At 56.0% G+C, this 27,882-nt stretch overlaps 1 protein-coding gene across 3 annotated transcripts in view; it reads right to left on the reverse strand.

Annotated features, from left to right (window-relative positions):
• The window catches only part of LINGO1 (leucine rich repeat and Ig domain containing 1), a 58,188-nt gene that overhangs the window by 14,797 nt on the left and 15,509 nt on the right, over nucleotides 1-27,882 (reverse strand). Inside the window, exon 1 of one of the 3 annotated variants that reach the window (XM_050978572.1) lies at nucleotides 1,130-1,277. The exons of 1 other annotated variant lie outside the window; for it this stretch is intronic. In XM_050978572.1, coding sequence (XP_050834529.1) covers nucleotides 1,130-1,135 — 6 coding nt within the window. In that variant the 5' untranslated portion in view covers nucleotides 1,136-1,277. Of the gene's footprint in view, nucleotides 1-392; nucleotides 500-1,129; nucleotides 1,278-27,882 lie in introns of those variants that run through there. One more of the 3 variants, XM_009098228.4, reaches the window with a different exon arrangement.

The raw sequence follows: 27,882 nt of genomic DNA on the forward strand, positions 1-27,882 counted from the left end.
GCACCTGGATCGAGCTATTTATACATCCAAGGCGCAAGGTGAAAAATCCAATAACCTACACACAGTAACGGAGAGCAACAAGCACCGGCACCGCCCGGGAGGGCTCCCAAAGCCCTTCTGCCAAGCAGGCTCCTGGGCATCCCCGCAATCCCCACTGCCCTGTGGAGCTCCTTTAACATTAACCGCTTCTTTTTTCTGCCAGACACAAACCGAGGGCAGAGCCCGCACCCGCAGCCTGACCCTGGCCCAGCATCTCCAGTTCTCTGGGCTGGCTCCTGGCTCCGGGGTGTGGAGCTGAGCCTAGGCAGGGGGACCCTTCAGAGCCCCCCGAGCCCTCCCGGACCATGAGGAATCACCCCCCTCGGCATTAGCTCCCCACGTCCCCGACTCACCTCTCTCCAGGCTGGGGGCATGGTGACAGAGAGGTGAACCCCTGCCCTGAAAAATACCCCTTCCCCATGACTCCTGCCTCCAATCTCAGGGCTGGAGAGCTCTCCCTGCCCGTCTTTAACCCTTAATGCCTCTGCTTTGGGGATGGGCAGAGGAACAATTCCTCCTCTCGAGTTAACCCTTGCTGGGCAGGAGATGGGCACAGCCAGCTTGAGGCTGATCCCTGCTCCCCTGCCAGTCCCGGAGGGTAGCGCTGTCCAGACTATCGGTTCCCTACCTGAACAAGGCACCTGCTCCAGGCCGGCCAATTCACCCGGGAACTACCGGGAGAGGAGGAGGATACTCCCCATCAGGATACAGCCTCAGTCCCGCCGAGCCCCAGCCCGCCCGCTGGGACCCCGGCTCCGAACCCCGACCCCGCCTGGTTCGTAGCTCCCGCAGGGGCTGCGCCGAGGCTGCGGGAACGGTGCGGGGAGGAGACGGGCAAAGAGGAGCGCCCGGGCAGAGCGGGGCGAGGAGGCGGCAGCATCTGCACCGGCGGGGCTGGAGGGCGGCAGCTCCCGGAGCACACGGCTCCCCCGCAGCCCCGGGGCACGCACCAAGTTCAGCCCCGCGCCCTCCGCACCGGCGCGGGTCCGGCCCCGGGGCAGCGCGGCGGCGCCGTCCCAGGGCCACGCAGCCCCCCACCCCGCCGGTCCCGCTAGCCCCGTGCCCCGCTCCGGTCCCCGGTCCCGCTTACCCGCATCTCATCCTCGCCGGCGATCTCCTTCGGTCAGAAATGGCATCTCCCCCGGCCCCCCCGCCAAACCTCCACCTGCAGTAGCGCAGCTCCCCCTCTCCGCAGCGACAGCACACGGAGCGGCGGCGGCGGCGCTCCCGGGGCCGGGCCGCCCCCCAGTCCCGCGCCCGGGGGAGGGAGGGCCGGGCTGGGCACGGGGCCCCGCCGGGGCCGCCCTAGGGCCGCGCGGCCGGCGGCTCCCTGCCCTCCGCGCCCGGGCGGCCGGCGGCGCTTCGGGGCGGCGGCATCGCCCCCGCGGGCGGGCGGGCGGCTGGCTCAGCCCGGGCTCCGCACGCCCGCTCCGCCGGCCGGGTCTGCCGCGGCGGGGCCGGGCCGGGTGCCGCCGGCCCCCGCCTCCCCTCCGGGAGGAGCCGCCGGCGGGTGCGGGGCGGTGCGCGGAGCGGCGAGCACGGCAGCGGCGGCCGCGGCCGGTCCCTCCTCCCGCCGCCGCCCCCGCTCCGTGCGGGGGGTGCGGGTCCCCGGGGCTGCGGGGCGGGGGGAGCGGGGATGGCTCCCCCGCCAACCGGGGCCGCTCGATGGATGGGGGCCCTCGCAGCCCCCGCCCCGCCGCCGCCGGTGCAGCCTCGCTGCCCGCAGAGGACGGACCAACGGAGCTCTGCCCGTCACCGTCGCGTCGGTGCCCAGCCCTCCCCGCGTCCGCCGGGAGACGGAGCCGGGCTACCCTGAGGATTCCGGAGGGTCCGTCCTACAGCAGCTACCTCAGCACTGCGCTGTGCTCCTCTTTACACTGTCCCCACTCCTCAGCACGTAAGAGGGAAGGGGCTGCAAGCGCTGAGGGGACGCCTCCGAGGACAGGTCTGGGACCTGGTGATCCCAAAGCCCCCTCGGAGGGTCCGGCGCATGCTGAGCCGACGGCCTTTCATTCAGGACTGAGTGCACGACTTCCCGAGCACTGCCCACCTCTCCCCCCTTCCATAATGGATACTCGTTATCCAGCAGTGTTAGATTTGCCCAGCGCTGGCTCTCGCAGCCGAGGCTGGTTTCTCCAGCAGTAATGGACACAAACTTTGCTTGTAATGTACACTTTCCCTTCCTGCTTCCTCTGGGCTGGGCTCTCCTGGGGTGCTTGCTGCTCTGTCCTGCTTCCATCCAGCTGTCCCTGGCTGCCGGCCAAGGCGGACCCAAGGCAGGGGCACCAGGGCGCTCTGCGGTAGCACGGGCTGGGGCCACGAGTCTCTTAATTGGGTCCCGTGAGCCTTCCCTTGAATGGCTCTTTGAGCAAGTGAGAGCTTTCGAGCTGGCCCCAGGCCTCTCCTGTGCGATGGCCTCCCCCAGCCTGCCATGGACCACAGGAGAGGCCATCCAAAGCTCATGTCCCTGCAGTGGGCTACGAGCAAGCCCCGGGAAACTCGAGCTCCTGGCACTCAGGCAGAGGCTGCTGCCTCCCTGGAGCCCCGTTATGGGTAACGTTATCCCCGTTATCCTCCCGCTTGGCACAGGCGAGCTTCTGAGCAGAGCAGGAATAAACAAAGGGTGGGCACGGTGAACTCGCCAGCTGAATCACAGCAGCTCCGTGTTCCCGCTCCTGCCCACCGCTCGGCTCCCACAGGCACAGCCCCCGGCTCGGCTGGCAGGGTGGGCACCCGTCAGGTGTGTCCCTGCGTGGGCTCGGGCACAGCATCCTCGTGGCAAGAAACAGCGCGGGGGGACAACGCGTGTGTTCGTGCCCAAGCTCTCCTCCTGCCACCAAGGAAACTCAGCCTGGCCGCTCTCAGGGCTCCTCAGACCTTCACTCCGAGCGGATCGATGCCTCTTATTGTTACGGCTATGGCAGCAATGCCGTCGATGTTAATAGCGCTTCACAAACACAGACAAAACCGGCAATCTGAATGCGGCCAGGAAAAAACAAACAGAGGACAAAAGACAGGCTAAGAGCTCTGAATGCCGTTTCTAATGCTTCCGTTCCTCCCGCCCCGTTAAAGCCCAGCTAAAGTGCAGGGCACCGCGTATTCAGCAGTAACGCTCGGGAATAATTCCTGGAATTGTTGGTGTGTGAGGGGGAAATTTCACCTCAGCCCTTCCACAAAGACACGGCAAGTACGCCATGCACGCAGCACTGGTGGCGTGTGCGAGCGATGCTATGCACTGCCTGGAAGCAGGGGGCCTTCCAAGACCGTCTTTCCCACCTCGGCTCCCACGGCCATCCCCGCCCTGGGAGCGAGCCGAGCGGCACAGGACGGGCACTGCGTGTGCAGGAGCACGGATGAGCTTTTGGGCTGAGAGGGCATCCGTGCACACCTCTGCTACAGAACAGCCCCGTGCAAGCCCTGCCTTTTGTGTACCCTCAGCGTGTGATTCCCTTCCCTGGAAGCGTCCAAAGCCAGCTTGGATGGGGCCCTGAGCAGCCTGGCCTAAGTGGAAGGTGTCCCTGCTCATGGCAGGAGTTTGGAACTAGAGGATTTTTGAGACCTCTTTCAATGCAAACCATTCTATGGCTCCATGATTTTGGACCTGGGTGAAGGGACCAGGGGCAGCAGGAGAGGTGAGGGCAGCATGGGTGCCCCAGGAACTGCAGCAGGGCACAGCCCTGGTTTGCTCTGACAGCTACACTGTGCATTTTGGCCAGCAGTGAGGAGAGGTGATGGGAAGGATGGAGAGTGCAGGGAGGAAAAGCCATCACCTAAGAGCTGCTCTCTCAGCTGGAGCCCCGAGGCCCTTGCCCACAGTACCAGAGTGTAGAAGCAGCCAGTGCAACCAAGCTGCCCAAAAAGCAGCATTGCCAATTGGGTTTTTCTCTCTTTAACCCTCAGCCCACCTCATGGGCAACACTTCCTCACCCCAGTCACCTCAAGGACACTTTGAGCAAAGGCAGATCCTGGCAGCAGTGAACCCTGCTGGTCTCTGCTGGAGGAACTGCATTGGCCCCTGCTTGGGAGCCCCAAAGGCACTGATGTTTCTGCATTTATGGGCCTGTCCTGACTGCTGAGCTTCCTGTTAATGTCCCTGAGGTGTTGTAGCATGGGTGACAGCGTGCTGGGGACAGCCACAAGCCCACAGCCAAGCCTCAGTGGAAGAACCATCCCCTCCTGTCCCCAGTAACAGCCCATAGCTATGTGCAGCCAACAGCTTTGCAGCTAACATGCCTTTCTTCCCTCTCCCATCACCTTTACTGGCCTCCCCCATGTTGTAGAGACCAACTTCAGCTGGTTTGGGTCAGCCCCCCAACTGGGTCAGCCTCCTCTTTTGCAGCACAGGGTGACCCACAGTGCCCCAGCCCTCCAGGTGCCACGACCTGTGTGCAGCCCACGGATGCTGCAGAGCAGCTCAGCTCACACAGCCTCGTTGAACATGTTCCTCTTTAAAACCTGCAGGGAATGGCAAGAACATTTGGGTGTCCATCTGCAGGGGCTTGTCCCTCAGACAGATGCTCCAGCTCTTTGCCACTGCCATCCTGGGATGATAACGGGCGGTGGCAGATGGTTCCCTTCTGCTGGCATGAGGCAGGAGTTTATCCCTGCTCTCAGCTCCCTCCTGGAGAGGCAGCACCTGCACACAGCTGAGGGGCCTGGGCAGTGGGAACAGACCTGTCCCTCAGGGGAGGCACTCGGGACCTGCTCTCTCCTTTGGTTTCAGTGCACGTGTCCAGGAATGCTGCAAGAGGTCTAGAGAGGGCCGAGCTGGCAGGAGGGAGGTGGATTTTAATTACTCCCATTATTATTATCATTCCTTTTCTTTCAGATTTTCACACTTTTGTCGTAACAAGCTGAGCTGAGAAAATACATGCAAATGCCAGGCAGAGATAAGATGTACCACACCTTGAAGTACTGCCAGTGCTGGCTCTGGGAACGCCAGATCGGCTGTCTGCCCCTCCTGCCTCCTCCTGCCGGCAGCAGGAATGGGGGAGGGGCTGTCCCTGCTCTGCCCCTGCACATCCGGAGAGGAGGGTCCTCACATGGCCCTGGGCTCCACCAGCAACCAGCTCCTCCATCCTGCCCAGTCCTAACAGTTCCTGGAGAAGGCACCATAAACTCCTGGCTGCTCGGGCCAGGGAGGAAAGGTCACCCTGATTCTTGGGTGTGTCTTGCACATCACATGGACACAGACCTCTCCTGCCCTCCTCAGCACTGCTGGCAGCAGGACCTGTTCCTGAGGAACCCCTGTTCCTGAGGAACCCTCATTCCTGAGGAACCCTCATTCCTGAGGAGCCCTTTTTCCTGAGGAACTCCTGTTCCTGAAGAACCCCTATTCCTGAGGAACCCCTGTTCCTGAGGAACCCCTGTTCCTGAGGATGGCTGTTCCACCAGGCCCCTGCAGATGCAGTCAGGGAGAAACATGCTCCCAGATCACGTTCTCCCTTGGAGGTGGTGACATTTCAGGGTGTGTGGGGGGAGTGGGATGAAGAGGCAAGGCAGGATATTCCTGCTCCCCCGTCCCCACGGCCATCTGGATGTGTGCTGATGCCTCCTCACAGCAGGCTGAGTCAGTCCAGTGGCTTCTCATTATCAGCTGGAGGGAATCCAAATTCCACATTGTATGGCTGCTCCTCAGTGAAACTGAGGATCCTTATCAAGTATTATCATAATGCTTTCTCTCTGTACTGCCTTGTACTGCTCCCTCCTCTGGTCAGCTTATTGATTTGGAGCAGAATGACCCAAAAATTCTTTGACCACCAGCCATTCACTTGGGACAGCAGTGGCAGGAGCCACAGAACGTCCTCCTGGACATGGGCTGGGGCTGGGAGGCCGTGGTGGGGATCCCTCCACTGTCCCCACTACAGCCTCACTTGCTGGAGGCTGCAGGTGCGTGGCTGGACCCATCTCCAGCTCTCTGTCCAACTGAAAGTGAGGTGAGAGGTAGGAGATGCTGTGCTCATGCCCTGCACATCTCAAATCATGACATGACCTCCATGAAGCTCTGGAGAACACAGATAAAGAGGAGAAAAAAGTCTTTCTGTAGCCCCCCCTCAGCAAGTGCTACTGAAGATTGGGTAAGCTGCTGATACACAGGGTATGCCCCAGCTCAGCTCATCCACATCTCTGCCAGGGCACTGTCATCACCCTGACCCATTGGAATTCTGGGTGTTGAAATTAGGCCTTCCTATGCCATGTTCTGGAATGGAGAGAGGCCACATGTCCTGATGTCAGCCTGAGTCAAGCACTGATAACTTGACTGCTCTGTCAAGCAGCCCAAACACGTGGCATGAAGGGCTGAGGCAAAAGGCTCCATTAAGTTCTTAAGCCCATTGACACATATATAGAAGGTATTAATAATATCAAGCACCTCAGTGCCTATTGTTGCCCACGTTCAGGAGATGAAAGATAATTTCTGGGACAAGGAATTTATGACAGTGACAGCTTTTTAACAGCTTGGTGTAAGAATAGGAGCTGCACGACAGGACAAAGAGCAATGATTAAAGAATTTGGCATAAAGGAGAGAGGGCTTGGAGAGAGCTGTGAGTATGGAGGACAGGAGTCCTGTCAATTGCCCACACTGAAAAAGCAAAGGCTGTGCTGGGCACGGAGGATGGGGAGGTGATGTGGGCACCATTCTGCTGGGGCTGACTCACAAATACTTGGCAACTAAGAGAAGGGGGTCAGGGTGCCTGAGGGGGATGAAATGGGCTCCTTATTTTAATGTTCAGAAGAAGTTTGGCCCCCGCCTGGTGTGGCAGGCCGAAATGGGCAGGGCTCAGCTGGGGCTGCATGGGGAGCAGCTCCCTGGGGAGCAGGGGGGAGCTGGGCTGCCCTGCTGGGCACAGGCCATGGAGCAAACATGTCAGCCAGGGAAGGGGGGTCTGGCATGTGGCACGGTAAGGAGGGAGCTCTGCTCCCTTAAGGCCAAGCTGGAGAAGCAGCAGTAGCAGACCCAGCACCAGGACACTCTCAGGGTGCAATTATTACTGATATCCTCAGTGTTCCTTTGCACACATACGTGCTCCCCTGATGTACACTGCACATGTAAACAGCCTCCCAGTGACATTTGCATGCCCAATTACATCTGCATGTAATTGATTTGCATGCACAGTTGGAGGGTGTTTAAAACACTGGAGCCTGCTCTGCACTTTCCCACAGCCACCTCCCCGAAGCCACGTGGAGGAGAAGCACCTCATGCTGGGACCAAACCCCATCCCAGCCCCACAGGGGTGGCACTGTTTGTGTCCCTCCTTGCAGGGTGTGCCACGTGCCCAGGGGGACGGGCTCACAGCCATGGCCCTTCCTGCATCTCCATCATCTGCAGTGACCCCAAACCCAAACCCAGCCACAGCACTTGCTGTTTGCTCAGCTCCTCTTATAAGTGACTGGCACCATTCCAAAAAGGATTAAAAGCAGGGAGTGAGAAACATAAAAGCTCATGTAATTACGTGCAAAAAAGCTCCTTAATAATTTATAGAGGGAGAGGGTAAATATCTTCGTGTGTTACTCAAGTGCAGCTCATTGTCCCGTCTGGCTAATACCCAGCGTACACGCATCACAGGCTTTATCCGGGAGGCTGGTTTGCCTTTAATACCTTTCATAAATTATTGAATTTATAAAGAGGAAAGCAGGTGTCATGTCACTCCTATAAACAGCTCGTTAGTTAAAGCTAACGAAGTTGGGGAGCAACAGTTTCCTCCTGGCTTGTCTACCTCCCACCTCGCTGTCTGTGCTGTCACCTGTGATGCCGCACAGATCCTGCGCTGGGGCAGGCCTAAATTTAGCTAAAAAAAAAAAAAAATCTGGCAGCAGATAGATGGTCTGTGGCAGCCCTGTCCTCTGGCTTTCTGAGCCCTGCTTGTGCCCTCGTGGAGGTGTCAGGATGCAGCTATCCTTTTTTCCATTCCCAGCTTGTCTGCTGCAGCATCACCACTTCCATGTCACCCATGGTCTTCTGGGTGCAGCAATGGACCATCAGCTCCCAGGGGAACCTGAGGATGCTCTGGGCACTGCTCCCAGCAGGAGGGCTACATGAGGGTGAACTCTGAGGGCAGGACAGGGCAGGAGGCAGAGATGTCTATGGCAGGAGAGCTGAGCACAGACCTTTCTCACTCCAAAACCCACGCCTGTCCCATTTCCAGCAGCCAAGGGCCAGGATGAGCAGCCCAAGAGTGGCTCCTGAGCGCAGGGGATGTGTTTTCAGGCTGGCTGGGGGAAGCACAGCATCTCCCTGGTTTCTGCTGAACGAGGCAGGGTGTTAGAAGGCCGCCTCTAAAAACAGCAGAGGTGTGACTGAGTCAGCAGCACGTGTCTGTGCGAGGGAGTCAGTCCAAGCTCAGGAGGAGCAGCGTGCGAGCGTGGCCACGCAGCCCCCGCCAGGCAGCCAGGACCCCCAGGCTGTGCCCCCCATCCCTGCACTGCAGGACGGAGCTGCTCAGGGAGCAGCTGCTTCGGAGGCTCTGCTTTTGCTTTCACACCCAGGAGAGAGTCACCAAACCCCCACACGCAGCCTCTCCAAATAGAATACATATGCATTAAAGAACAGCCACGGAAAGGGGAGCCATCAGAAGTATTTTAGACAGTTTCGAGCGAGTGCCAAATCTGGATGAATAAGCTGAACGCAAAAGGACCCACGCGGAAAACGCTGCCGGCAGTGCCGGCATCACGACGGGCACAGCACGGAGACGGGGACGCACGGAACGGCCCGAGCTGTGACTGCCAGCACTCAGGCACGTCCCAGCCTCATGATGAATGCTGGCCCCCAAAGAACACCCAGTAGGGCCTTGTGGGCATGAGGAGAGGGAACTCAAACTATTGATAATCAATTAACTCCTTCAATTACAGCAGCCTAATGAGGTAGCACCAAGTCAACTCTAATGAACATCAGTTTAATAGAGGCAGTTCCTCAGGCGTTGGTTTTGACTCAATCTCTACAAGGTAGGGAACACTGCAAAAGTATCGAGCAATTAATGTCACCAAATGAACACACTCTGCTCTCCGCAGAGCCCAAAGCTCCTGGGGGCTGTGGTAGCATGGGGTGTCCCTGATCCCTGGGAAGGTCCTGGCAGTGCCCAGCAGGACCCCAGCGGGGGGACAGCGATGGCAGCACGGAGCTCGTTTGTCCCGGCACAGAGCACACGGTTCCTGGCAACGCTGCCGGCTGCGTGAGCTGCTGTGAGATGAAGCGAATGTCACTGGGCCCAGCTCCCCTGGAGGCAGCTATTTTTTAGGGTTTCTTGGTGACGACAGCATAAGTGACAAAACAAATGTCACTGCCCGCTGGCCCCAGTGCTTCCCTGGAAACCTGCCGGGTCCCATGCAGGAGAAGGCAGAGTGGAGGAGGGGTGCAAAGCACCATCCCTAACACGTGCCTGTCACGGGGGCTGTGCCAGCACACCACTGCACCACGGCTTGCAAGCAGGGCCTGGGGAAGCCCTGCCCAGCAGGACACTGCTGAGCAGGAGCTGGGGTGGGGATGCCCAGGAACGCCGGGATCCCGGAGGTGCCATCCCTTCGGAAGCACCGTGCCGCACCGACCGTGCTGGGGAGGGATTTACATACTAAGGAGCCTTCAGCGCAGTAAAGACAACCCAACATCTATTTTGGGTCTCAAAGCCAGAGGCTGTATTTCAAATCCACTAATCAGGTGAAATACAGCAAACCCATGCAGAGCAGAGCAGGGAAGGAGAGGGAGCCTCTGGCTCCTGGCAGCATTCCCCACTCCACAGCAAGGGCCCCATGGCAATGGTCCCCAGCGCCCCATCAGCACCCACCACACTGGGCTTCCAGGGGAAGGGACCCTTTGTTCTTGGGGGGGCTGAACCCCAAACTGCACTGGGTCTGTACATAGGGGCCCTTTCAGCACCTAAACCTCCATGGGCAGGGACTGCCAGGACCCTGCCTTCACCCAAGGCTGTCCAGAGCTGAACTGAGCTGCTGGAGGGGCACTGGTGGCACAGCCCCACTCCCCACAGATGGAGCAGATGGAGAACACAGGCTGGCTCCCCGAGCCCAGGTGAGTGGTGCAGGGGCTGCCTGTGCCTCTGGATGCCATGGCAGATGGAGGTGGATGTGGACTGTGTGTGCTGCCTGCTGGGACCACACAGGGGCTTGGCCACAGCCTCCCTTCCCTGCTGATGGGCTCGGGAGCAGGCTGGGGGCACGGAGGATGGCTGGAAGGGCTCAAATGACAGCAGAGGCACAGGTCAGGTAATTCACCCACATGGATGTGTTTGTAAAATCTTCGGGGTCTCAGCACCATTCCCAGGGGTGCAAGGTATGGGTCCAGCTTGGGGAGGGTAAAGGGAGAAGAAGACATTTCTGCTCTCTCTGCCATTCCTGGGCAGAGCTGGGCCACACTTGCATGGCAAGTAGGACCCAGGAGACCCAGGATCACTGGAACTGCCCAGGATGAGCCAGAAGGGAAGTGCAAGGCAGAGGACTGGAGTGAGAAGGAGAGACATGAGTAGAAACACAGGGAAGGTAACAGCCCTGCGTGCCTGGTAGACCCACACAAAAAACTGAATCTGGGCATCTCCAGCTCCCAAGAGCAATTTATCTGCCACCAGTGTAACACCAGCAAGAGCTTCCAGCTCTTCCCAGTCTGACAGCACTGGCTGCAGATGCCAACCTTCCTGTGCCCACCAGGATCTGCACAGATCCCCCTGGCTCTGTCAGCCTCTGGATCAGCAGGGGGTGCCCATCCCTTCCAGTCCTCCCAGTGCCCATTCTCCCTGCAGTGTGGAGGGGACACAGGGTGCTGGCTGTGGCTGGTCTTCCCCAGACCACTTTGTCACCATTCCTAAGGGCCAGAACAGCTGCTGAGGGTGTCCTGGGAGTGTGAAACACGGGGAGAGATGGGTGCAGCTGCTGCACTGAGGATGTCACAGAGCTGCTTTAATGAAACAGCCACGCAGCTCCAGGCACCGGAGATTATTCTCGTCTCTTTTCTTGTTTGGTCGACTTATTCAAAGACTATTAGTGGATTAACTAAAATTCTTATGATGCTGGAGCAGCATCTTGGCAGGGGTTTAGGGAGGTGGAAGGGGCAGTTTTCACGGGCAGCTCTCACGTTACCCTGGAGCAAGTCTGCAGCTGGGAGGGCTTGCCAGAGGAACAAGAGTCCTGGCAGCAGTCACTCTCTTCTCCAAGCTGGCAGTGCTGTAGAGGAATTGTCTGGAGGGCAGCAGTGGCTGGCAAGCCCTGTGGTCCCTCCTGCTCTCTCATGTTTGTCTTGCAGCTTCTGGGCTCCATTACACAGGGAGGGCTCAGGGACACAGGGGACTGACCCCAGGGATGGGGGAAATCTCTCCACACACCTTCTGTTGCTACATCCTCCTTCCCACAAGTAACTCCCCTACTGGGGCTGCTGCTCTTACAAGCACTGCTTCCTCATCCAGAAGGTCCCAGGGCTGTGCCCTGGTATCCCCACAGCCCACAGCCAAACGACCTCACAGCATCCCTTGTTTTCCCAGGCTGCCTCGGCACGTGTGGCAGAGTCTTCCCCCTTCCCACCCCCTCCTCATCAACTGGCAAAGCCCCAGCGGTTTCCCCCAGAGAGCGCGCGGTGAGACACAGCATGAAACAACTGCACATAATTAGAGGATTGAATGGGGAATGGGAGCAGAGCAGGGAGCTTGCAACATCCATAAATAGCTCGTCTTGCCGAGCTGCTTAACTCCTTGCTTGTTCTTGCCAAAGTGCAGACCCCAAAGGGATGGTGCCTGTGTGTGAATAGGGGTGGAAAGTTCAGAAGTGTATTTTTAAACCATTCAAGCTGTACTCGAGCTGAGTGATACGTTATTGTCTCCGTGTGTCACTTGAAATGTCTTATGAATGCAAGAAATAAAAAAAAAAGCCACCATTTTGCCTCTCTACACTCCCACCCCTCTGCTTCTACCCAAATAATGTCAGGCTAGAGCTGACAGGCAAAAGGAAAGCACCACAGGCTAAGGCTGCTTAAAAGCAGCCTGAAAAGTTCCTCTGGCAGGAGGAGCCCTGGCTGGTGGGGCCGGTGGGCAGAGGAACCAGTGCCAGGCACAGGCACCTGCAGGCAGCAGTGTGCCAGAGCCTGCCAGGCCAATTCTGGGGTCCCCAGAGAGTCCCCAGCAAGGACAGCAGGGCTGTGTGCCCAGCAGCAGGGGTTCGGGTTGGATATCAGGGAAATGTTCTTCAGCCAGAGGGTGGCTGGTCACTGGTACGGGCTCCCCGGGGCAGTGGTCACAGCTCCAAGCCTGACAGAGCTCAGGAAGGGTTTGGACAATGCCCTCGGGCATCTGGTGTGACTCTTGGGGATGGTCCTGTGCAGAGCCAGGAGCTGGACTCAGTGATCCTTGTGGGTCCCTCTCAACTCAGCATATTTTGTGACCCTGTGACTGTGGGCCAGCCAGTGTTGACTACTGTCCCATAAGAACAAGGGACCTACCCCTGCTACCCCACCCAGGGTCAGTGTAGGATTGGCATCACCTCAGTTCTGCCCATCCTGAGCTCTGAGGCCCCTCTGGGTGACTGGCACTTGCTAACAGTGACAGTCCTCAGTTCCTGGGGCAGGCAGCCAGCCTCAAGCTGTGGCTGGAGACAGAGATCCCAAAGAGCCTGACAAACAGCTGGAGCCATGGTGAGATGCAGCGGGACAGAGGGAAAACAAACCAGAAACTCACTGGGAAATCATTTTTCTCCTAAATGGGGCAGATATAATTAAGCAGCACGGGCTTTATGAATGATACCAGCTCTGCCTTGAAACACATCATTACCCCTCTCTGTTAGAGCAGTGGTTTTAAATACATATTTCCTCTTCCAGTGCTAGAGGAGAAGGCTCTGTGGCTGGGATGCTGGGAGCTTTTGCTAATCACCTCTCATTTCACCCAGTGGCAGGGAAGTGCTGAGCTCTGGCTTTCCTGTGCACACACCTCTGCTCCAAATCACTGCTGGCCACTGTCCCCTTCCTCTCCTCTGCCACCGTGGATACCAGAGGGGGGATGGTGCTGGACCTGCATCCTCCAGCCCCAGAGGGTTTGAGCCTCCCTGTGCCAAACCTGCCTGGGATCCCAGTGCCAGAGGTCACCCCAAACCCCTCTACCCAAGCTATGTGAGCCCCTCACCATATTCTTTCCTTGTTTTACAAAAGCTGGGGCTCCAGGGGATGAGATGTTTCACTGACTGTTGACCCAAGCTGGCTTCCCCCACCTGGCACCCTCTGTGCCCAGCAGGGTCTGGGTGTTCTCCTCAGCTTGGTGCAATTTGGGCCTCTCAGTTCCCAGACAAGTCCCCCAGCCCATGCCATGCCTGCCATGAGTGCTCACTGCAATGGATTAGAGAGACCCGAGCAAGAACGAAGGGCTTTTGTACTAGAAATTGAAAGTTGATGGAGTGTGTCATAGGAAAATGACAACAACCTACTGTACCTCGAAAGACAATTATTTTTCCCTCATTGGAAGTGATTGAATTTTTCCATCAGTGACACCACCAACATCAGTGACACCAATGGCTCTCTTATGGAAAGACTCTTTCCCAGCTGCACACCTGAATTTTCTTACACCTGCCCACTCCTCCCTTGCCTGCTCTGCTTCCTGTGCTTTGGCAGGACATGCTCAGGTCACAGCCAGTACAGAGGCCACCCTCAGCTGGGTGTGCTCTGCCTCCCCATCCCTGCACTCCTGCAGACCCTTCTTCCCTCAGCTCTGCTCCTCTGGACTAATTCTGAATATTCTTTGATCCTGTGAATATGCCAGGGCTGGAAACTACAAAATTAAATCATGGTGCTTCACTGTGACCAGCCATGGTAGCAGGACCTGCATCAAAGTACTGGGGTTGTGCTCGGTGTGTGATGAACATACTCACATTGGCAAAAAGGAAGAGTTGGGAGACATGGTGACCTCTCCAGAGATGGGGAAAAGGGTCAGGCAGCACCTCGATCTGCTGTGGGATTGGAGGGTTGGACAGCACCCTGGAGAACCTGCTCTCCCTGCAGAGCACTGTGTCCTGCTGGATGCTGGCCTGGGGACACCCTGCAGCCACATCTCACCCCAGGGTGACAGGTACAGCCAAAAGCCCCTTTCCTGAGAGATTTTGGCCCAGAATCTGGAGTAGCACAAACCCCAAGGGCTTTGGGATAGGTTCCTGTGTGTGCCTGGGGCACAGCTGTGCTTTCCACAGCCTCCTTCCCATTCCCAAGGTGCTTCCCCCACAAGCCAGCCAGGGTTGCTCCCTGCTGGCAGAGGGCCAAGCTGGTTGATTAAGACACATGAACTAATGAAGGAGCCACAGTGCAGCACCAGGAGCCTGCTACATCCCACTGCACCCACCTGCACTGGGAGCTGGGCAGGGCTCCTCCCAGCACAGACCAAACCCTGAGAGCCTGGGAGCACAGGAGGGTGCCAGCCCCCTCACACGCTTTGGGGGGACAGCGGTGACACATCCATGCTGTGCAGGGTGCCAATCCCAGCGGGAAGGATCGGGGGGGCAGTGGCAGGTCGGGCAGGGTGGCGAGGCTGGCACAGGCAGGGTGTCACCCCGCCCGCTCCGTGGGTGCCCTGTGCGCCGGGGCGGAGGGAGGCACAGGCTCCAGCGGCGCTCAGAGCCCCATCTGCTGTGTGGGCTGGGAGCACATATGTTAGATACACACACATCTACGTGTGCCTGCGTATATATACACACACATACATGAGAGAGACTATTATAGATACACATTTACATATACAGTCAACACCAGCAATTACTGCGGGATTTTGAAGGCAGCAGAATGAGCCCCAGATATCAGAACATGCCCAGCTTTATCCCTGCCCTCTGAGCCTGTGCCTTTGGTAGGGCTGGTGAATGCCACGTGCCAGGGCCCCAGCTGGGCAGGGTGCTGGGGGGAAGCAGGGCTGCCCATCTCCTACACCTGCACTCTGCCCCAGGAAGGAGCAAAGCATCTTCCCTGGCCATGCACAAATCCTACAGCCCGGCAGGGATCCCGGGGGATATATCTGCCTGTACACAGCCTGCATCCATGGACAAGCTGGATGAACTGCTGTATGGCTAATGGAGAGAAAAGGCCTCCCAGGGGCAGGATTAATCTCGTTCTAAGGTGGCTGCCTGAGAAAGGTCAGATGAATTTTGCCTGGACATGCCTTTTTTCTCCCTGCTGACTATAAATGTCATCCAGCCAGTGGGCTCCAAGGCAGGTACCTACAGAGAGGCCACATGCAGACAAGTAACAGGGATTCAAGTCCATAGCTGCTGCCCTGGATCAACCTTGGTGCTGCACAGATCCACAGGCAGGACAGGGAGACAAACCCAGCTCAGGATTTGAGACCCTGAGATTTCTCCCAGCCACAGAGCTCAGCTGGTAAAAAGTTCATCTTGGTAAGTGAAACTTTTCCATTCATCGTCTGCCGTAGCCCCAAGCAGCATCACCCAGCTGTAAAGTACCTCAGAGTTGACTCAATGTCACATTTAAGTGCTGGAGGCATCAGAATTCAGGATGCTTCAGAAAGGTTATGTAAACCATTACATCAAATCCTGGGAGAGTTATTAAGGTGAGCGGCGGAGCATGGGAGAATGGGTGATTATCTCACAGCAGTGCTGTGGAACCACACCAGCCACGGCCAACAGAAGGATGTAACTCATCCTCCTTACAAGCCCAGTTTTGTTTCCCCCTAATGTGTCTTAAAAAAAAAAAAATAAAATCTGTCCACCAAAGAATTCTCTACTCTGAAATATAATTATTTATTTGAGAGAGTCTCCCATGAAGCAGCTAAGGCACTAGGGAGATAAGAAGGTATGAAAAAGGGAAAGTTTCTAACTATTGGACAAGTCTTCTGTTCCCCCTCCCCATTTTAGAAATGTCACATTTCAAATTCAGGGTGGTCTGTTAACTCCAAATTTATTTTATTCATATGAACTTGTGCCTTTGAGGGCTTGGGGGAGGCCTGCATGGTTAATTTTGGATTTATTTGCTATGGACTCTTGAACCTCTCAGAAGTGTGTGGGCTCCCCAGGGAGGTTCTCCAGTTGGCAGAACTTGTCCTTAAGGACATGGATGCATCTGCAGGGGCCTGCAATTTTTCAGAGTTTGGAGCAGACCCAGCCACACTGAAAGACATTTAGAAATCTTCAGGATCAGCAAATGTATTTTGTAAAGCACAGAGCTGACCTGTTTGGGTTAAATAATGGTAAGAATTTTGTGTGGGCAAGACGACTGGGAATTGCAGGCCCAAAGCAGCTGAAGGACTAACATTAAGTCAGGAGTCATCACACTGAAAACCTGTGGTGCTGGCGGCATAGAGCAGCCAAGAAGTGCTAATTATAACAATATCCCTGATGGACATCCTGCAGCATCCTGCCCAGAGTGCTCCCATGTGGCAATGCTGCCTCCTCCTCTGAAAAGCCACAGAAACCACAGGGAGACAGCCAGGACTGTCTTGTAGAACTCCTGATCCCACAGGATTTATCCCACAGGATTAACACACCTCATCTCCATGCCAGCAGCCTGCATCCTCTGGGTGAGCCACTGGGATGTTGCTGAGTGACACCAGGAGCAGATCCTGTGGCAGACTGATCAATTCCAGTCCCAGTCCAAAAGCTTTCACACTGGAGTCTGGGAATGCAAGAAGTCCATACTGGAGTCTGCACACAGGAATGGGGACAGGGTGTGTGCTGGCAGGCACTGCAGCCCTGGCAGCATCTCCTGCACATGACACAGGGGCTCTGCCTTCCCAGCCCCCCCAGGGAGAGGAAAACGAGGCATTGCTGAGTAACTGGGTGAATTCCTGGGCCAAACAGGCAGAGGGAGGAGCACCAGGGTGCCACACTAAGGTCCAGCCCTAGGGCTGTGCTGCTGTCACCCCCTCTGGTGGGTTCTGACTGCAGCCCTGCCACTGGCTTCCCTCCTCGGTGTGCTCAGCCGTGCATGGCTGGTGTCAAACACGGGGGCAGGGACTCACAGTGGCTCTGGCAGCACATGGGCAGTGTCTGGGCTGAGCTGTGTGACAGTCCTGGAGAGCTGTGCCTTTCAATGCCACTGTGGTACTCCCCAAATCCCAAAAATGCTGCTACTGAATAAGCCCTGGATGTGAGCTAGGCCCAGCCATGGCCACAGTGAGCTCTTTGCAGGGTGCTGAGTCCCAGTCACGCTGTGAGAAGGTGCTGCTGTAAGCACCTCACCAAACCCTTGAAGAGGGACATTTGTCCCCAGAGGTGGCAGGGGACCTGTGCCCATGGGACACATGAAGGAGCATCTAGGCTGGCATCAGCCTCAACCTGCTCTATGCACAAAAGGAGCCCTGACTCTTGGGCTAGCAGCTGGCACCTTTCACTGTGCTATGCTGTGATGCTAACATTCATTTAAGAAAAATTACAAATACCCCCAACACGGGCTAATTAGCTAATGACATTATTTTGGCCTGATGTGCCATATAATTAAACAACTAATAAACGGCAAGAGTCCTGTGTTGCTGAGGCTCTTGAGTCAATACCATGCTATTACCATGGTGTAATTGAGTTTACTGAGAACCTCAGCACAGACATCCCAGAGCCCATGCAGGAATGGTATTGAAACAGCCACCAGAGACCCACCTGCTGGATAAAGGAGAAAGACAAATCTTTTAATCTACAATACAGCCTGGAGTCACACACAGAGAAGACAAGTTTGTGCTTCACACTGTGGTAAATGCATTTGCTAGAGGAGGGTACATGCCTCCCAAGAGGGGCTACCTGTGCAAGAGCAGCTCTGGCAGCACAAGAGGCTTCCAGAGCTCCAGGGAGGGTGGGATGAAATGTAGCTTGTCCTCACTTCCAGACTTCTAGAAACCTATTTCTATTTCATTTTTCTCCATCAAAAAGGTGCCTTTTGGACGGATTTCTGATGACAGAACCAAAGGGTGCTCTGGGGCTACTGAAAGGTCTCAGAGGAGGCTCAAAGCTTCCTCCTGCAGCCCTGACCTTTGTAGACCAAGTGCCCCAACCTAATACTCTGCTGGCAGGCTGCAAATGGGCCAGGAGCTGGATTCAGGGCTGCAAAACCCTCTTTGGGTTATTTTAGTGCTAGCAGGGAAGAAGGAGAGGAGTAGGTTGGCAACCAAGCTCTCATTTGAGTCATGAAGCATCTACAGATGTCTGAGTATAATTTGCTGTCCCCGGGGTGGGCAGGGTGCTTTTGAGGTGCTCAGAGGTGATTTTGCAATATGGACATGTTGTCAGGCAATGACCACTTGACCTTTGTGCACACACACACACCCCTGAGTCCAAGCTCCGCTTCCATGCGCTCCCCTCCCCGCAGCCCTGCTGTCGTGTCCCCAGATGCACCCGTGCTCCAGCTCGCCCTCCTCTTTCCCCTCACCTCCCTTCCCTGGCAGTACCAGGCAAGAGCTCCTTCCACTCCAGGAAGGGCCTGGAAGCTTTGCTGGGGCACAGCAGAATCTGTCATCCGAAGGCAGAGGCACGAGGCTCTCAGCCCGTCCTGCTGTCAGGTCCCTGCATGGCAGCAGTGGGCAGAGTCCTGCTGGCAGGCTGAGGGCTCGCTGGCCCCACGGTGGCATCTCCTGGTGACAGTGCAACAGGAGGACAGGCCACTACAAGGGATGGATGCGGGGCTGCATAGCCAGGAGTCACGGCAGGGCTGGGGATCTGCACCCTTCACACGGGGTGAGACAGTGGCTGCAGCTCAGTAGGTGCAGCTCACATCCAGCACCTGCATCCCACACTGGATGAACTAAATGCAGCCCAGAGGAGCAGGAGCCTGGGCAGGCAGCCCCATCCCAGGGGTTGCAGCCACAGTTGGTACAGCCTCAGCGCTCCTGGAGTTTCTGGGAGTGTGAGCAGGACTGACAGACTGCAGCTGATGGGCTGGGTGGGCAGCATTGCTCTGAGCCAGGCCCTGACTCTGCTGCCACCTGCATGCCACCATGGACCTGCTTGGGTAGCTCATCCTCATCCCAGAGTTCCTCAAGAAAAGAGGGCTAGAGACAGAGAGATGAGAGCCCAGAGGGACCACTCTCAGCCTATACTCCCAGCTCTTGCTTAGCACAAACTACACCATCCTCAAGGAGCTCCACAGTAAATCCATAAGGGCTCCTCGCTTCACCCGCTGCCGGTATTTAAAGCAGAAAACCTCAGGAGTGAGGCTGGAAGCAGACTAAGCCTTGATCCTGGTGCATGAGGAGCTCCCCAGGACAGTGGGAGAGGGATGATGGGTGGGGTATGGTGAGCAACGGGACTACATCAAAAGAAGGGCAAAACCTGAGCTTGCAGGAGGGCAGGGAGCGGGTGCCTGGCAGCACCGTGGCTGCAGGCAGCAATGCGAGAGTGCCAGGAGCAGAGGCTGCTGGAGCCGCCTGCAGCTCCGGGGAAGAGGTGGGTGTGCAAAGGCTCAGCGACAGCAGAGCTGCTGCTGACAGTGAGAGGCAGCTCCTGTCATGAGCGTGAGCCAGGCTCTGCCAACACAAACACCCAGACTGCTGAAAACAAGATGTGCGGCCACACGTCCTGGCTGTCAGTCAGCAGCACGCAGGGAGTGCCACGGCTGACACGGGGGAGGGCTCGTGCTCTCCCTGAAATGCCTCCCTGGTGGTCGTGGGCAGCCCCACCAGGGTCTGGCCGGGAGACAACGACTGTGCCCAGAGGGCAGGAATGGCCTCCATCCTCCTCACTGGTCAGGGAAGTCCTCCCAGCTCCCTGGCTGCAGCTCGGCCGCTTTCCTCCCATGCCACAGCTCAGGGAGGGAGTGAGGGGGAGCATGGAACTCCTGCTGAGAGGTGCTTGTGTGGAGAGTGATTCCTGGAATCGAGAATCACTCACAGAGCACTCAGAAGCCACACTGAGGGCAGGCAGGGTGTACCTGCACTGACAGGAGCCCACCACCGTGGGGCCACTGCCTGCCACTCCCAGTGGCTGCAGCACAGGACAGCCTTAATCTGGCAGAGCAAAGAGGCTCAGGGCATCCAGGGCTGCTTCCTCACATGCCAGAGGAACACCAGGTGTGAAGGGAGACCTCCCCCAGTGCTGACCCCAGGGACCCACCTGTGCTGAACACGAGGAATTCAGCTCACAGCAGGAGAAGACACCCAGACTCTAACCTGCTGGGATGGAGCCTGGGGAAAAGAGGTGGAGAAGAGCAGGCAGTTTGCACACCAGTGCTGGCTGGAAGTCACCACTGGAAGTGCACCTACCACAGGGCAGCATCCAGACCCCTGAGGCACTGCCAAACCCCCAAATGACCTGCCCTTGGCTGAGCTCCAGCTCCTTCCCTCTGAGCCACACCACTCTGCTTTGCCGTGAATGCAAAGTTTAAGCAGCCCTTGTGTCTTCCCTTTTATCTTTCATTTCTATGCTGACATTTTGAAGGAAATTTGTTCTCCTCCTTGAAGTATAGAAATCTGTGTCCAAGAGAGCTCAGGCCCAAAAGGCTGGGAAGATAAACATATTTGGACGTGTGATTTCACAGTGGCTTCGTTGATAGCTTTCAGGGTCAGGTCCTGTCCATCAATTACCCACAATGTGCATCCAGACGTGATGGGGGAGAACAAAACCCAACTCATTAGAGGGGAAGAGAGGGGAGTGAACACCAAGCCTGGTTTAAGAGAGCGGCTCTTATCTCAAGGAGTTAAGGGAGGAATTCTCTCCTGCTCTTTTCCCCCACTCCAACAGAAGGCTTCAACATCTGGGAGACACAGCACAGCCTGCACAAGCCCACCATTGCCCCACAGAGCATTGCCATGTGGCACCAGCATGACACAGAAGGCACTGCCAGAGCTGACTTTTAGGCATGAGACATGGCATGGAACAGAATTTGCAGAAGAGACTTTGAAATGGAAACATTTAGAATGGGATTTTTAAAGATATTCAAGCCCCTCTCTCTCTTCCCTCTGGCCTGCAGGTACTTAGGAACGCTTTGCACATAAAGAATTATTTGTCTAATATATCACGTTAGAATGCAAGATGACATATCCAGGACAGACTTTTGTACAAAGCAGGCTTTTAAAAGCAGAATTTTAGCAGTCCCAGGCAGGACCAGGGCATATAAAGCATGCAGTAAGACGAGCAGTGATTTCTCTTCAGCCCAGGCAAGGATTTTTGTTTGAATTCTCTGTCCCTAGGAAAGACAATTATCACTGGCACCTCTGAGCCCAGTGCAGCCCCAGAGGGAGGTTGCAGAGAGCTGTGGTGGGTGATGGGGTGGTCCCAGAGGGTCACAGCAAGGGGGGGGGAACTGGAGGATAATTTCAACACTTTACAGATGGGAGCAGTAGGCAGGGAGTGATGGAAGCTGGCTCTGGTCCTCCAAGCCCCTTGCCTCTCCTTTGGCTTCCAAGTTTCAAGTGCTAACTTGGCAGTAGGATTAAGCAAAAAGAATAATCAGAGTCTCAGCCTCATCACTTTTCCCTGGGGATGTGGCAGGTGATGCAGGATAGACCACCCTGTGCAAAAGGGCCCCACAGAGTCTGGGTGGGGCTGCCTGCCTTGGGGACTTCCCAGGGAGGGGATGGGCTCCAGCCCCATCCCCCTGTGCCATGGGGGGGAACCTTCCCTTCCTCCCTGTGCTTCAGCACCATTCCCACCTGTGCCTTGGCATCCCAAACCTGGGGCCAACGTGGCTCCCCCTCTGCAGGTCTCTCCTCCTGCCCTGCTCCCTCTTTCTCCTCTCCCACAAGTGCTTCTCAGGGTGTTATTTCCTTTCTAATCCCTCTCCTGAGTACAAGCTGCTGCAGTCTTCAGAGGGACAGGGAAATATTTCTGTTCTGCATACTCCACTTCTGTTCTGCATACTCCACAGATCCTCCTCTGCATGGAAACAGACACTATCATTATTGGGATTTCTCTTTTTTACATCTTGGCTGAGGAAACTCTTTGTCCTATTGAGCCTTTGCTAAGCAGAAATGAGGGAGAAGAGGTGTAAACCAGCCAGGCTCCTGCAGTGAATCTCTCTCTCCTGCCACTCCATAGGGAGTCTCCACTGCTTTCAAGGTGGAATTCTATACTGGAGGTGGCATGTGACATGCCCTAGGGCCCCTGACCTTGTGTGGGGACAGTGTGGACAGAGGACATGAAGTGCCCAGGATGCTGTGGCAGGGCAGGGGGGTTCCAGGGCCCTGCCATGGTCCCAGCTCCTCAGGGAGAGTTGGAGGCTGGGATCTTGCTCACAGACCCTCAGTGTAAGGTGCAAGGTGTCCTGACTGAATGGCACCTGGGGTTAAGACATTTCAAAGGCCAGTCCTGGTGGAGATAATGCTGTGTGAGGGTACACTTTTTATATATATGGATTGTTTTCCCATTTACCCTTCCAGTGAAAAAAAATGGGAAAACAATCCTATATATATATATATATATATAATATATATATCATATTATAAGATATATATGTAGAACTGAGCACTTAGACCACCACAAGCCCACAGCAGCCCTCCCTCATGCCAGCAGCCCCTCAGAACAGGGGCAAAGGCTGCCCTGCTTTAACAACCATGGCACCAACCTAGATTAAAACTAATTCATCAGAAAATGGACTAATTGGTTGAGGAGGAATTAAAATGAAGCAATCACACACATCCAGGCTCAAGGGCCCAGGGTCAGGCAGTGCTGAATGGTTTTGCCCATTCTGGACCTGCATGGATTACCCTGGCCAGTGTGGGGATGGATTTACTGGAAGAACACCCAGATCCCCACCTGGCACAGAGCATTTTGCAGGGATGGCAGTGCCTGCAGGTAGGCAGGTGGCTGGTTTTAAGTTTTGAGCTTCTCAGGTAGAGGATCATATTACTCTGGAAATGGAGGATCAAATTATTCCATTATTCCCCAGGGAGGGGATTAAATTACCCTGGAATTAGAGGATTAAATTACTCACCAAGGGAGAGGATTGAATTACTTTGTGAGTTGTGGGATTAAAACACTTTGCAGGTGGCAAGCTCAAAATAGACCTTCACACAGAAGGCAGGATTAAATTATTCTATGGCTGGTCAGGGAAAAAAACCCCAAACCACCATACTCTGGAGGAAGCCATATTAAATTATTTCTGGAGATTAAATTGCTCCACAGGCTTGCTGGATCCCAGTGCTGAGGAGCAGACCATCTGCTTGGGAAGGTGTGTGGATAGCCAAGCATGAAGAGCCATATGATGGGGTCCCGCTGGTGGTACCCAGCGCTCCTGGCACGGCGGCACCCGGTGCCTGACAGTTTTGACTATATTTACTTGCACATCAAGGTTGGGAGCCTGGCAGGGCCGGGCTCTGCTCCCCCGCACCATCCGGGAAATCCAGGGGGATCCCAGGTCAGCTGGGAGCACGAGGCAGACCTGGGGAATTGAGCCAAATCTTCATTTGCTTTCTTAAGGGTGGTTTTATCTTCTCCTTTTTTGCATTGATGACTGCCTTGAGCAGGGGCACCGCTGTGTATGTGGGGCAGCAGATCAAAGCCCTCCTTGCTACCAACCAGGACCAGCTCTCCCCCCCAGATTCCTCCCTTGCAGCCATCACCTCCTCTCCCCTCTCATCCGTGGGCTGGCTCTCCACCTGGCATCTCCCACGGGAGCCGGTCAGCGGTGGCTGGAGCGTGCCGGCGCTGTCAGCCCTGACTCACTCTGCTGTGTCTCCTTCCCTGGTGCCTGTCACTGCCTGTTCCCAGTGATGGTGACAAATTGGCATTTGAAACTTGTATTGGTATTTTTTTATGCTGATTTCTTTCTGAGGCTCCACTGCTGAGAGTTCGAGAGAGAGAAAGAGAATGAGCATTTTAGGATAATCTTAAAAGCAGAAAAATTATTACATGTCAAACACCGAATGGGGACTTTAAAAGGCTCCCAGGTGGGCTGCAGAATTAAATGTTTGGAGGCTTTTTTTTCCCCCCAGTGAGGTAAGAAATGGCAATGTCACCATAGCAACTGCAGGGCACATTCTGGGCAGCAGCTCAGGCATCTTCAGGAGCTGGAGCTGCCCCAGCCCCTCTGCACAGCCTGTGGGGTGCAAGGGGTTGGGATGGCTCCAACCCTACACACCTGAGCCCCGCAGCCAAGGTGCCTTGGGAGCCTGCAGAGTGACTGGCATGAGAATCACCATGGTCAAAGGCTCCCATGGGATGGGGTCTGTGCTCCTGGTGAAGGACCCTCCTGACCACCTAGACCCCTCCTGGTTTCCCCATCCCACCTGCTCTGTTCCCTTGCACCAGGGCTGGATGCTCCCTGCATCCATCTGGCTGGGCTCTTCCAGGGATGGAGAGGCAGCTGGGATCCGACACTCCTGACTCAAAGAGGGGCTCCAGGGTCCCCCAAACCACCAGGGAAAAGCAGCTGAAGAGCTCAGTTGTGTGGCCTGGGATCCCTTGGCTTTGTGGCTTCCAAACCCCACAGGAAAGCTGTCACCTCCCCAGCTGCACAAGAGGCTCATCTGCCTCCTGCCTGCCACTGTTTCCTTGTTGAATTTCTGAGGCTGCTGTGAACAGGGGAAATCATCATGAGCAACCAGGGGTTAATTGAGTGTTAGTTAACTCCTGGTGCTCTCACCGGGCCTACCAGGGCTGTGGTAATTAGCACAACCTGAGCTGGCTCATTAACGAGCTTTGCAGGAGAGTCACAGGTAGCAGGGGGGTTAAACTGGCTTGATTACTTCTCTTCTCCATTAGTAGCAGCCACTGAGAAAGGATTTGTGGGAGGGAAACATATCCTGCTTCATCCAGGTTTCTGTCTGGATGAAGCAGGATATACGCTGGGAACAAGGCTAATCCATGGGAAGGGACAGGGACAGGGACAGGGACAGCAAAGCTTTGCCCATGGCAGGTGAGGAGGGCTCAAGACCAGCTCAGCTCTGGGCTGAAAACTGCAGTGATCCCTGTCAGAGCCACAGTTTAGCTGCAAATGATGATGATGATGGTGATGAAGGGAAACAGCAGCTACAAAGGGCTCCAATTCAATTTGTGATGTGTGTCCAGGAGCTCCCATGCCAACAGCAGCCTCGATGGCTCTGACCATGGCAGTCCATCAGACAGAGGGATCACTGCCAGAGATCATCCTGACATCTGGCTGGTGCCCACCACGTGAGGAGGATGGCCCAGTGCTCCACAGCTGGTGGCCTCCATCACCACCTTCCTTCTCCCCATAACACATGGCTCCACAGGCTCCCTGGGAAGCTGGATTCCAACTCCTCTTCTGCCTGCCTTGGAGTCAGATTTCCCATCTGCTGAACTCTGGGGCCTGTGGGGCACTCAAAGCCCTGCTGGATATCCCAGACTCACTGGATCCACCACCTGGCCCCAGCAGTTGCTCCCCAGATCCCACATCAGCTCCTCAGCTCTCCTGCCCTGCTCCTGCACTCCCTGGCAGGGTTCACTGACTCCAGGAGGAAGCTCCCCAAGTGGCACAGGGGGTGTGGCAGAGCTGGGAGCCAGCAGGGCCAGCTGCAAACCCAAATGCTGCCCAGCAGAGGCAGGAAGTGATCAAAGCCCTCCTTCCCTTGCAGGTGGCTGGGCTGGCCAAGTGGTGCAGGATGGATGCTGCTGTCTAGAGGCATAGGGGGGTTCCTCTCAGTATCAGATTTATAGAGAGGCTGTAGATCAATAATCAGCAGCCTCTGACCTTGAAAGCAGAAGCACAGAGGGCTGTAGAGTGTTTCCCCCCTTTTTCTGGGCAGGAGGTGCCCATTTGGGAGGTGATAATCCATGGCAGGGCTGCCAATAGGAGCCCCACAATCCCTGGAGGGATGCACACACAGAAGAGGTTTCCTCACATGCTAAACATGAACACTTCTCCTTCTGGCACCCCTGTATCCTTGTTTTCCTCCTCCCTCATGCACCCAAATACACAGACTGGCCCCACATTCCAGGCAGGGGCAGGAATCCAGCTCCTGAGCCTGCTGCAAAGCAACTGACTGAATGAAGTGGCACACAAGGAGATGAGGGAGCAGGCAGAGAGAATCCAGCTTGGCTCTACCTTCCCTGAACTTGTTGTAGATGCCAATGAAACCTGATTTTTGGAAGGGGGTAGAGTTCCAGAAGTCCAGGGATATCCTGAAAAGGGGACAATTTGATTTTGTGAAGACTCATCCTAGGGTGAAACAGTATCATTTGTTTCAGAAAGCAAGCACTGGCCTTGGTGCCAGCCATGGGCAGCTCCTGCCTCCAAGAGCACAGTGGAAGGACAGAGGTGGGCATCTTCTTGTATGGTTGGTGGCAATGCCAGCTGAAGGAGGGGATGTGGCACCCAGCTCTCCCCCCCTCCACCTTCTCAAACACTGGGACCTCAGCTCAGAGGGCTTTTTTTTTTTTTTTCTCATGGGCAAACAAAGTGGAAAATGAATTCCTTTAGATAGCAAATGAGTTTAATAGAAATGGTGATGGAGTTATGCTGTGCCAGGAATGTTAATCCCAGACCCGATGTGGCCGGACTCTCAAGCAAGGCAGGGCGGGAGGAGGAAGCTTTTAATTAAGAGCAGAAACATGAGGGGTCTGTGTGCAGAGAGTACCCCCAGCTGCTGGCCACACCTTGGCAGGTCCTGGGGAGCACCAAGCAGGATGGCACCCAGCTCTCCAGCCATTCCTCCTCCACCAAGGCCCAATACACGGAGACAAGGGGTGACAGCTCCTTGGTCCTTGCCTGAAATCAGTGGATTTTGTATGGAAGGGTCCAGAAGAGGAGCAAGTCCCAGAAGAGAAGCATAGCAGGAGGGTGGGACAGGGACAGGGCAGGCTGGGAACTGGTCCTGGCAGAGCCTGTGCTTCCAAAGCCTGGGGCTGCTGGGTCACCAGGGAGGGGACTTGTGTGCTAAGTGGGAAAACCCACTGCGTGGAGCATGGCAGCTCTGCCAGCTCACAGACAGCTCTGGAGAGCATCCAGATCCACCCCAGGGCAGCTGAGATTGCAACAGAGGTCTTTGTAAACAGAGAAACACAAAAACAAGATGTGAATCCCTACTTCTACTGCTCACTGAGAGGTGACCAGAGGCCAAGGCTGAGCACAGCCCCAGGGCTGTGGAGCTGACCAGGCACTACACATCCCCTGGATCCCCTCTGGGAGCAGCAGGTTAAACACACCATGGGACACACAGGCTGCTGGGGACACTTGCTGGACCTGCAGCTGCCCTTCCCTGTTAGGCAGGCACTCTGCAAACCATCAGCTGAGAGCAGCCTCCAGTCTCACCCCTGTCCTGGCACAGACAGATAACCTCAACCCTCTGCTCCTCCTGCAACAGCCCTGCCCTGCTCCAACCCCAGCCCAGGAGTGGGGACACCAGGGAGTGCTCCCCTTTCCCCTGCAGCTTCTGCTGCCAAGGTGACACATGTCCCAATTCAATAAAGCCTTTCAAAGGTGGGCTGCCAGTTCTCTGCACGTGGTTTTTTTACTCATCTTTTTCATCTGGGTAATTTATTCCCCCTTTCTCCAAGACAGCTTTAATTGAGTTCACAGCAGGATCTCAGCTCTGGAGCAAAGAACTGAACACCACCAGCTTCCCCTGGCAGGGACCCCACAGAGAGCCACTGGGCAAGTGCTGTGCCTGGCCACATCCTGCTCCTTGTGTGCCACTGGGCATCTGCTGCCTCTCCTGGCAGCCCCCCCCAGGCAGGGCAGGAGCCACTCCAGCTGCCAGCGCAGCACAGTTTGGCACAACCTGGGGCTGGTGACACACAGACCTGGTGAGCCCCAGCTCCCCCCCAGCTCCTGCCACAGTGCTTGGGATCAGGCCAAGCACAGCCACCCACATCACCCCTTTTCCAAGCAGCCCTCCAGGGAGCAGGAGCCTCGGGCAGGACACCCCCATGCACCAGGGCATGGAGGAGCAGGAGCTGCTGCTGCTTTCCTCTCCACTCAGAGTCACCAGGAAAAGCCCACGCTTCTGCTGACAGAGTATATTTGATTCTTCTGCTAACCTGACCTTATTTAGTTCA

The sequence above is a fragment of the Serinus canaria genome, chromosome 10 (assembly GCF_022539315.1).
Source record: "Serinus canaria isolate serCan28SL12 chromosome 10, serCan2020, whole genome shotgun sequence".
In the NCBI taxonomy this organism is placed as follows: Eukaryota; Metazoa; Chordata; class Aves; order Passeriformes; family Fringillidae; genus Serinus; species Serinus canaria.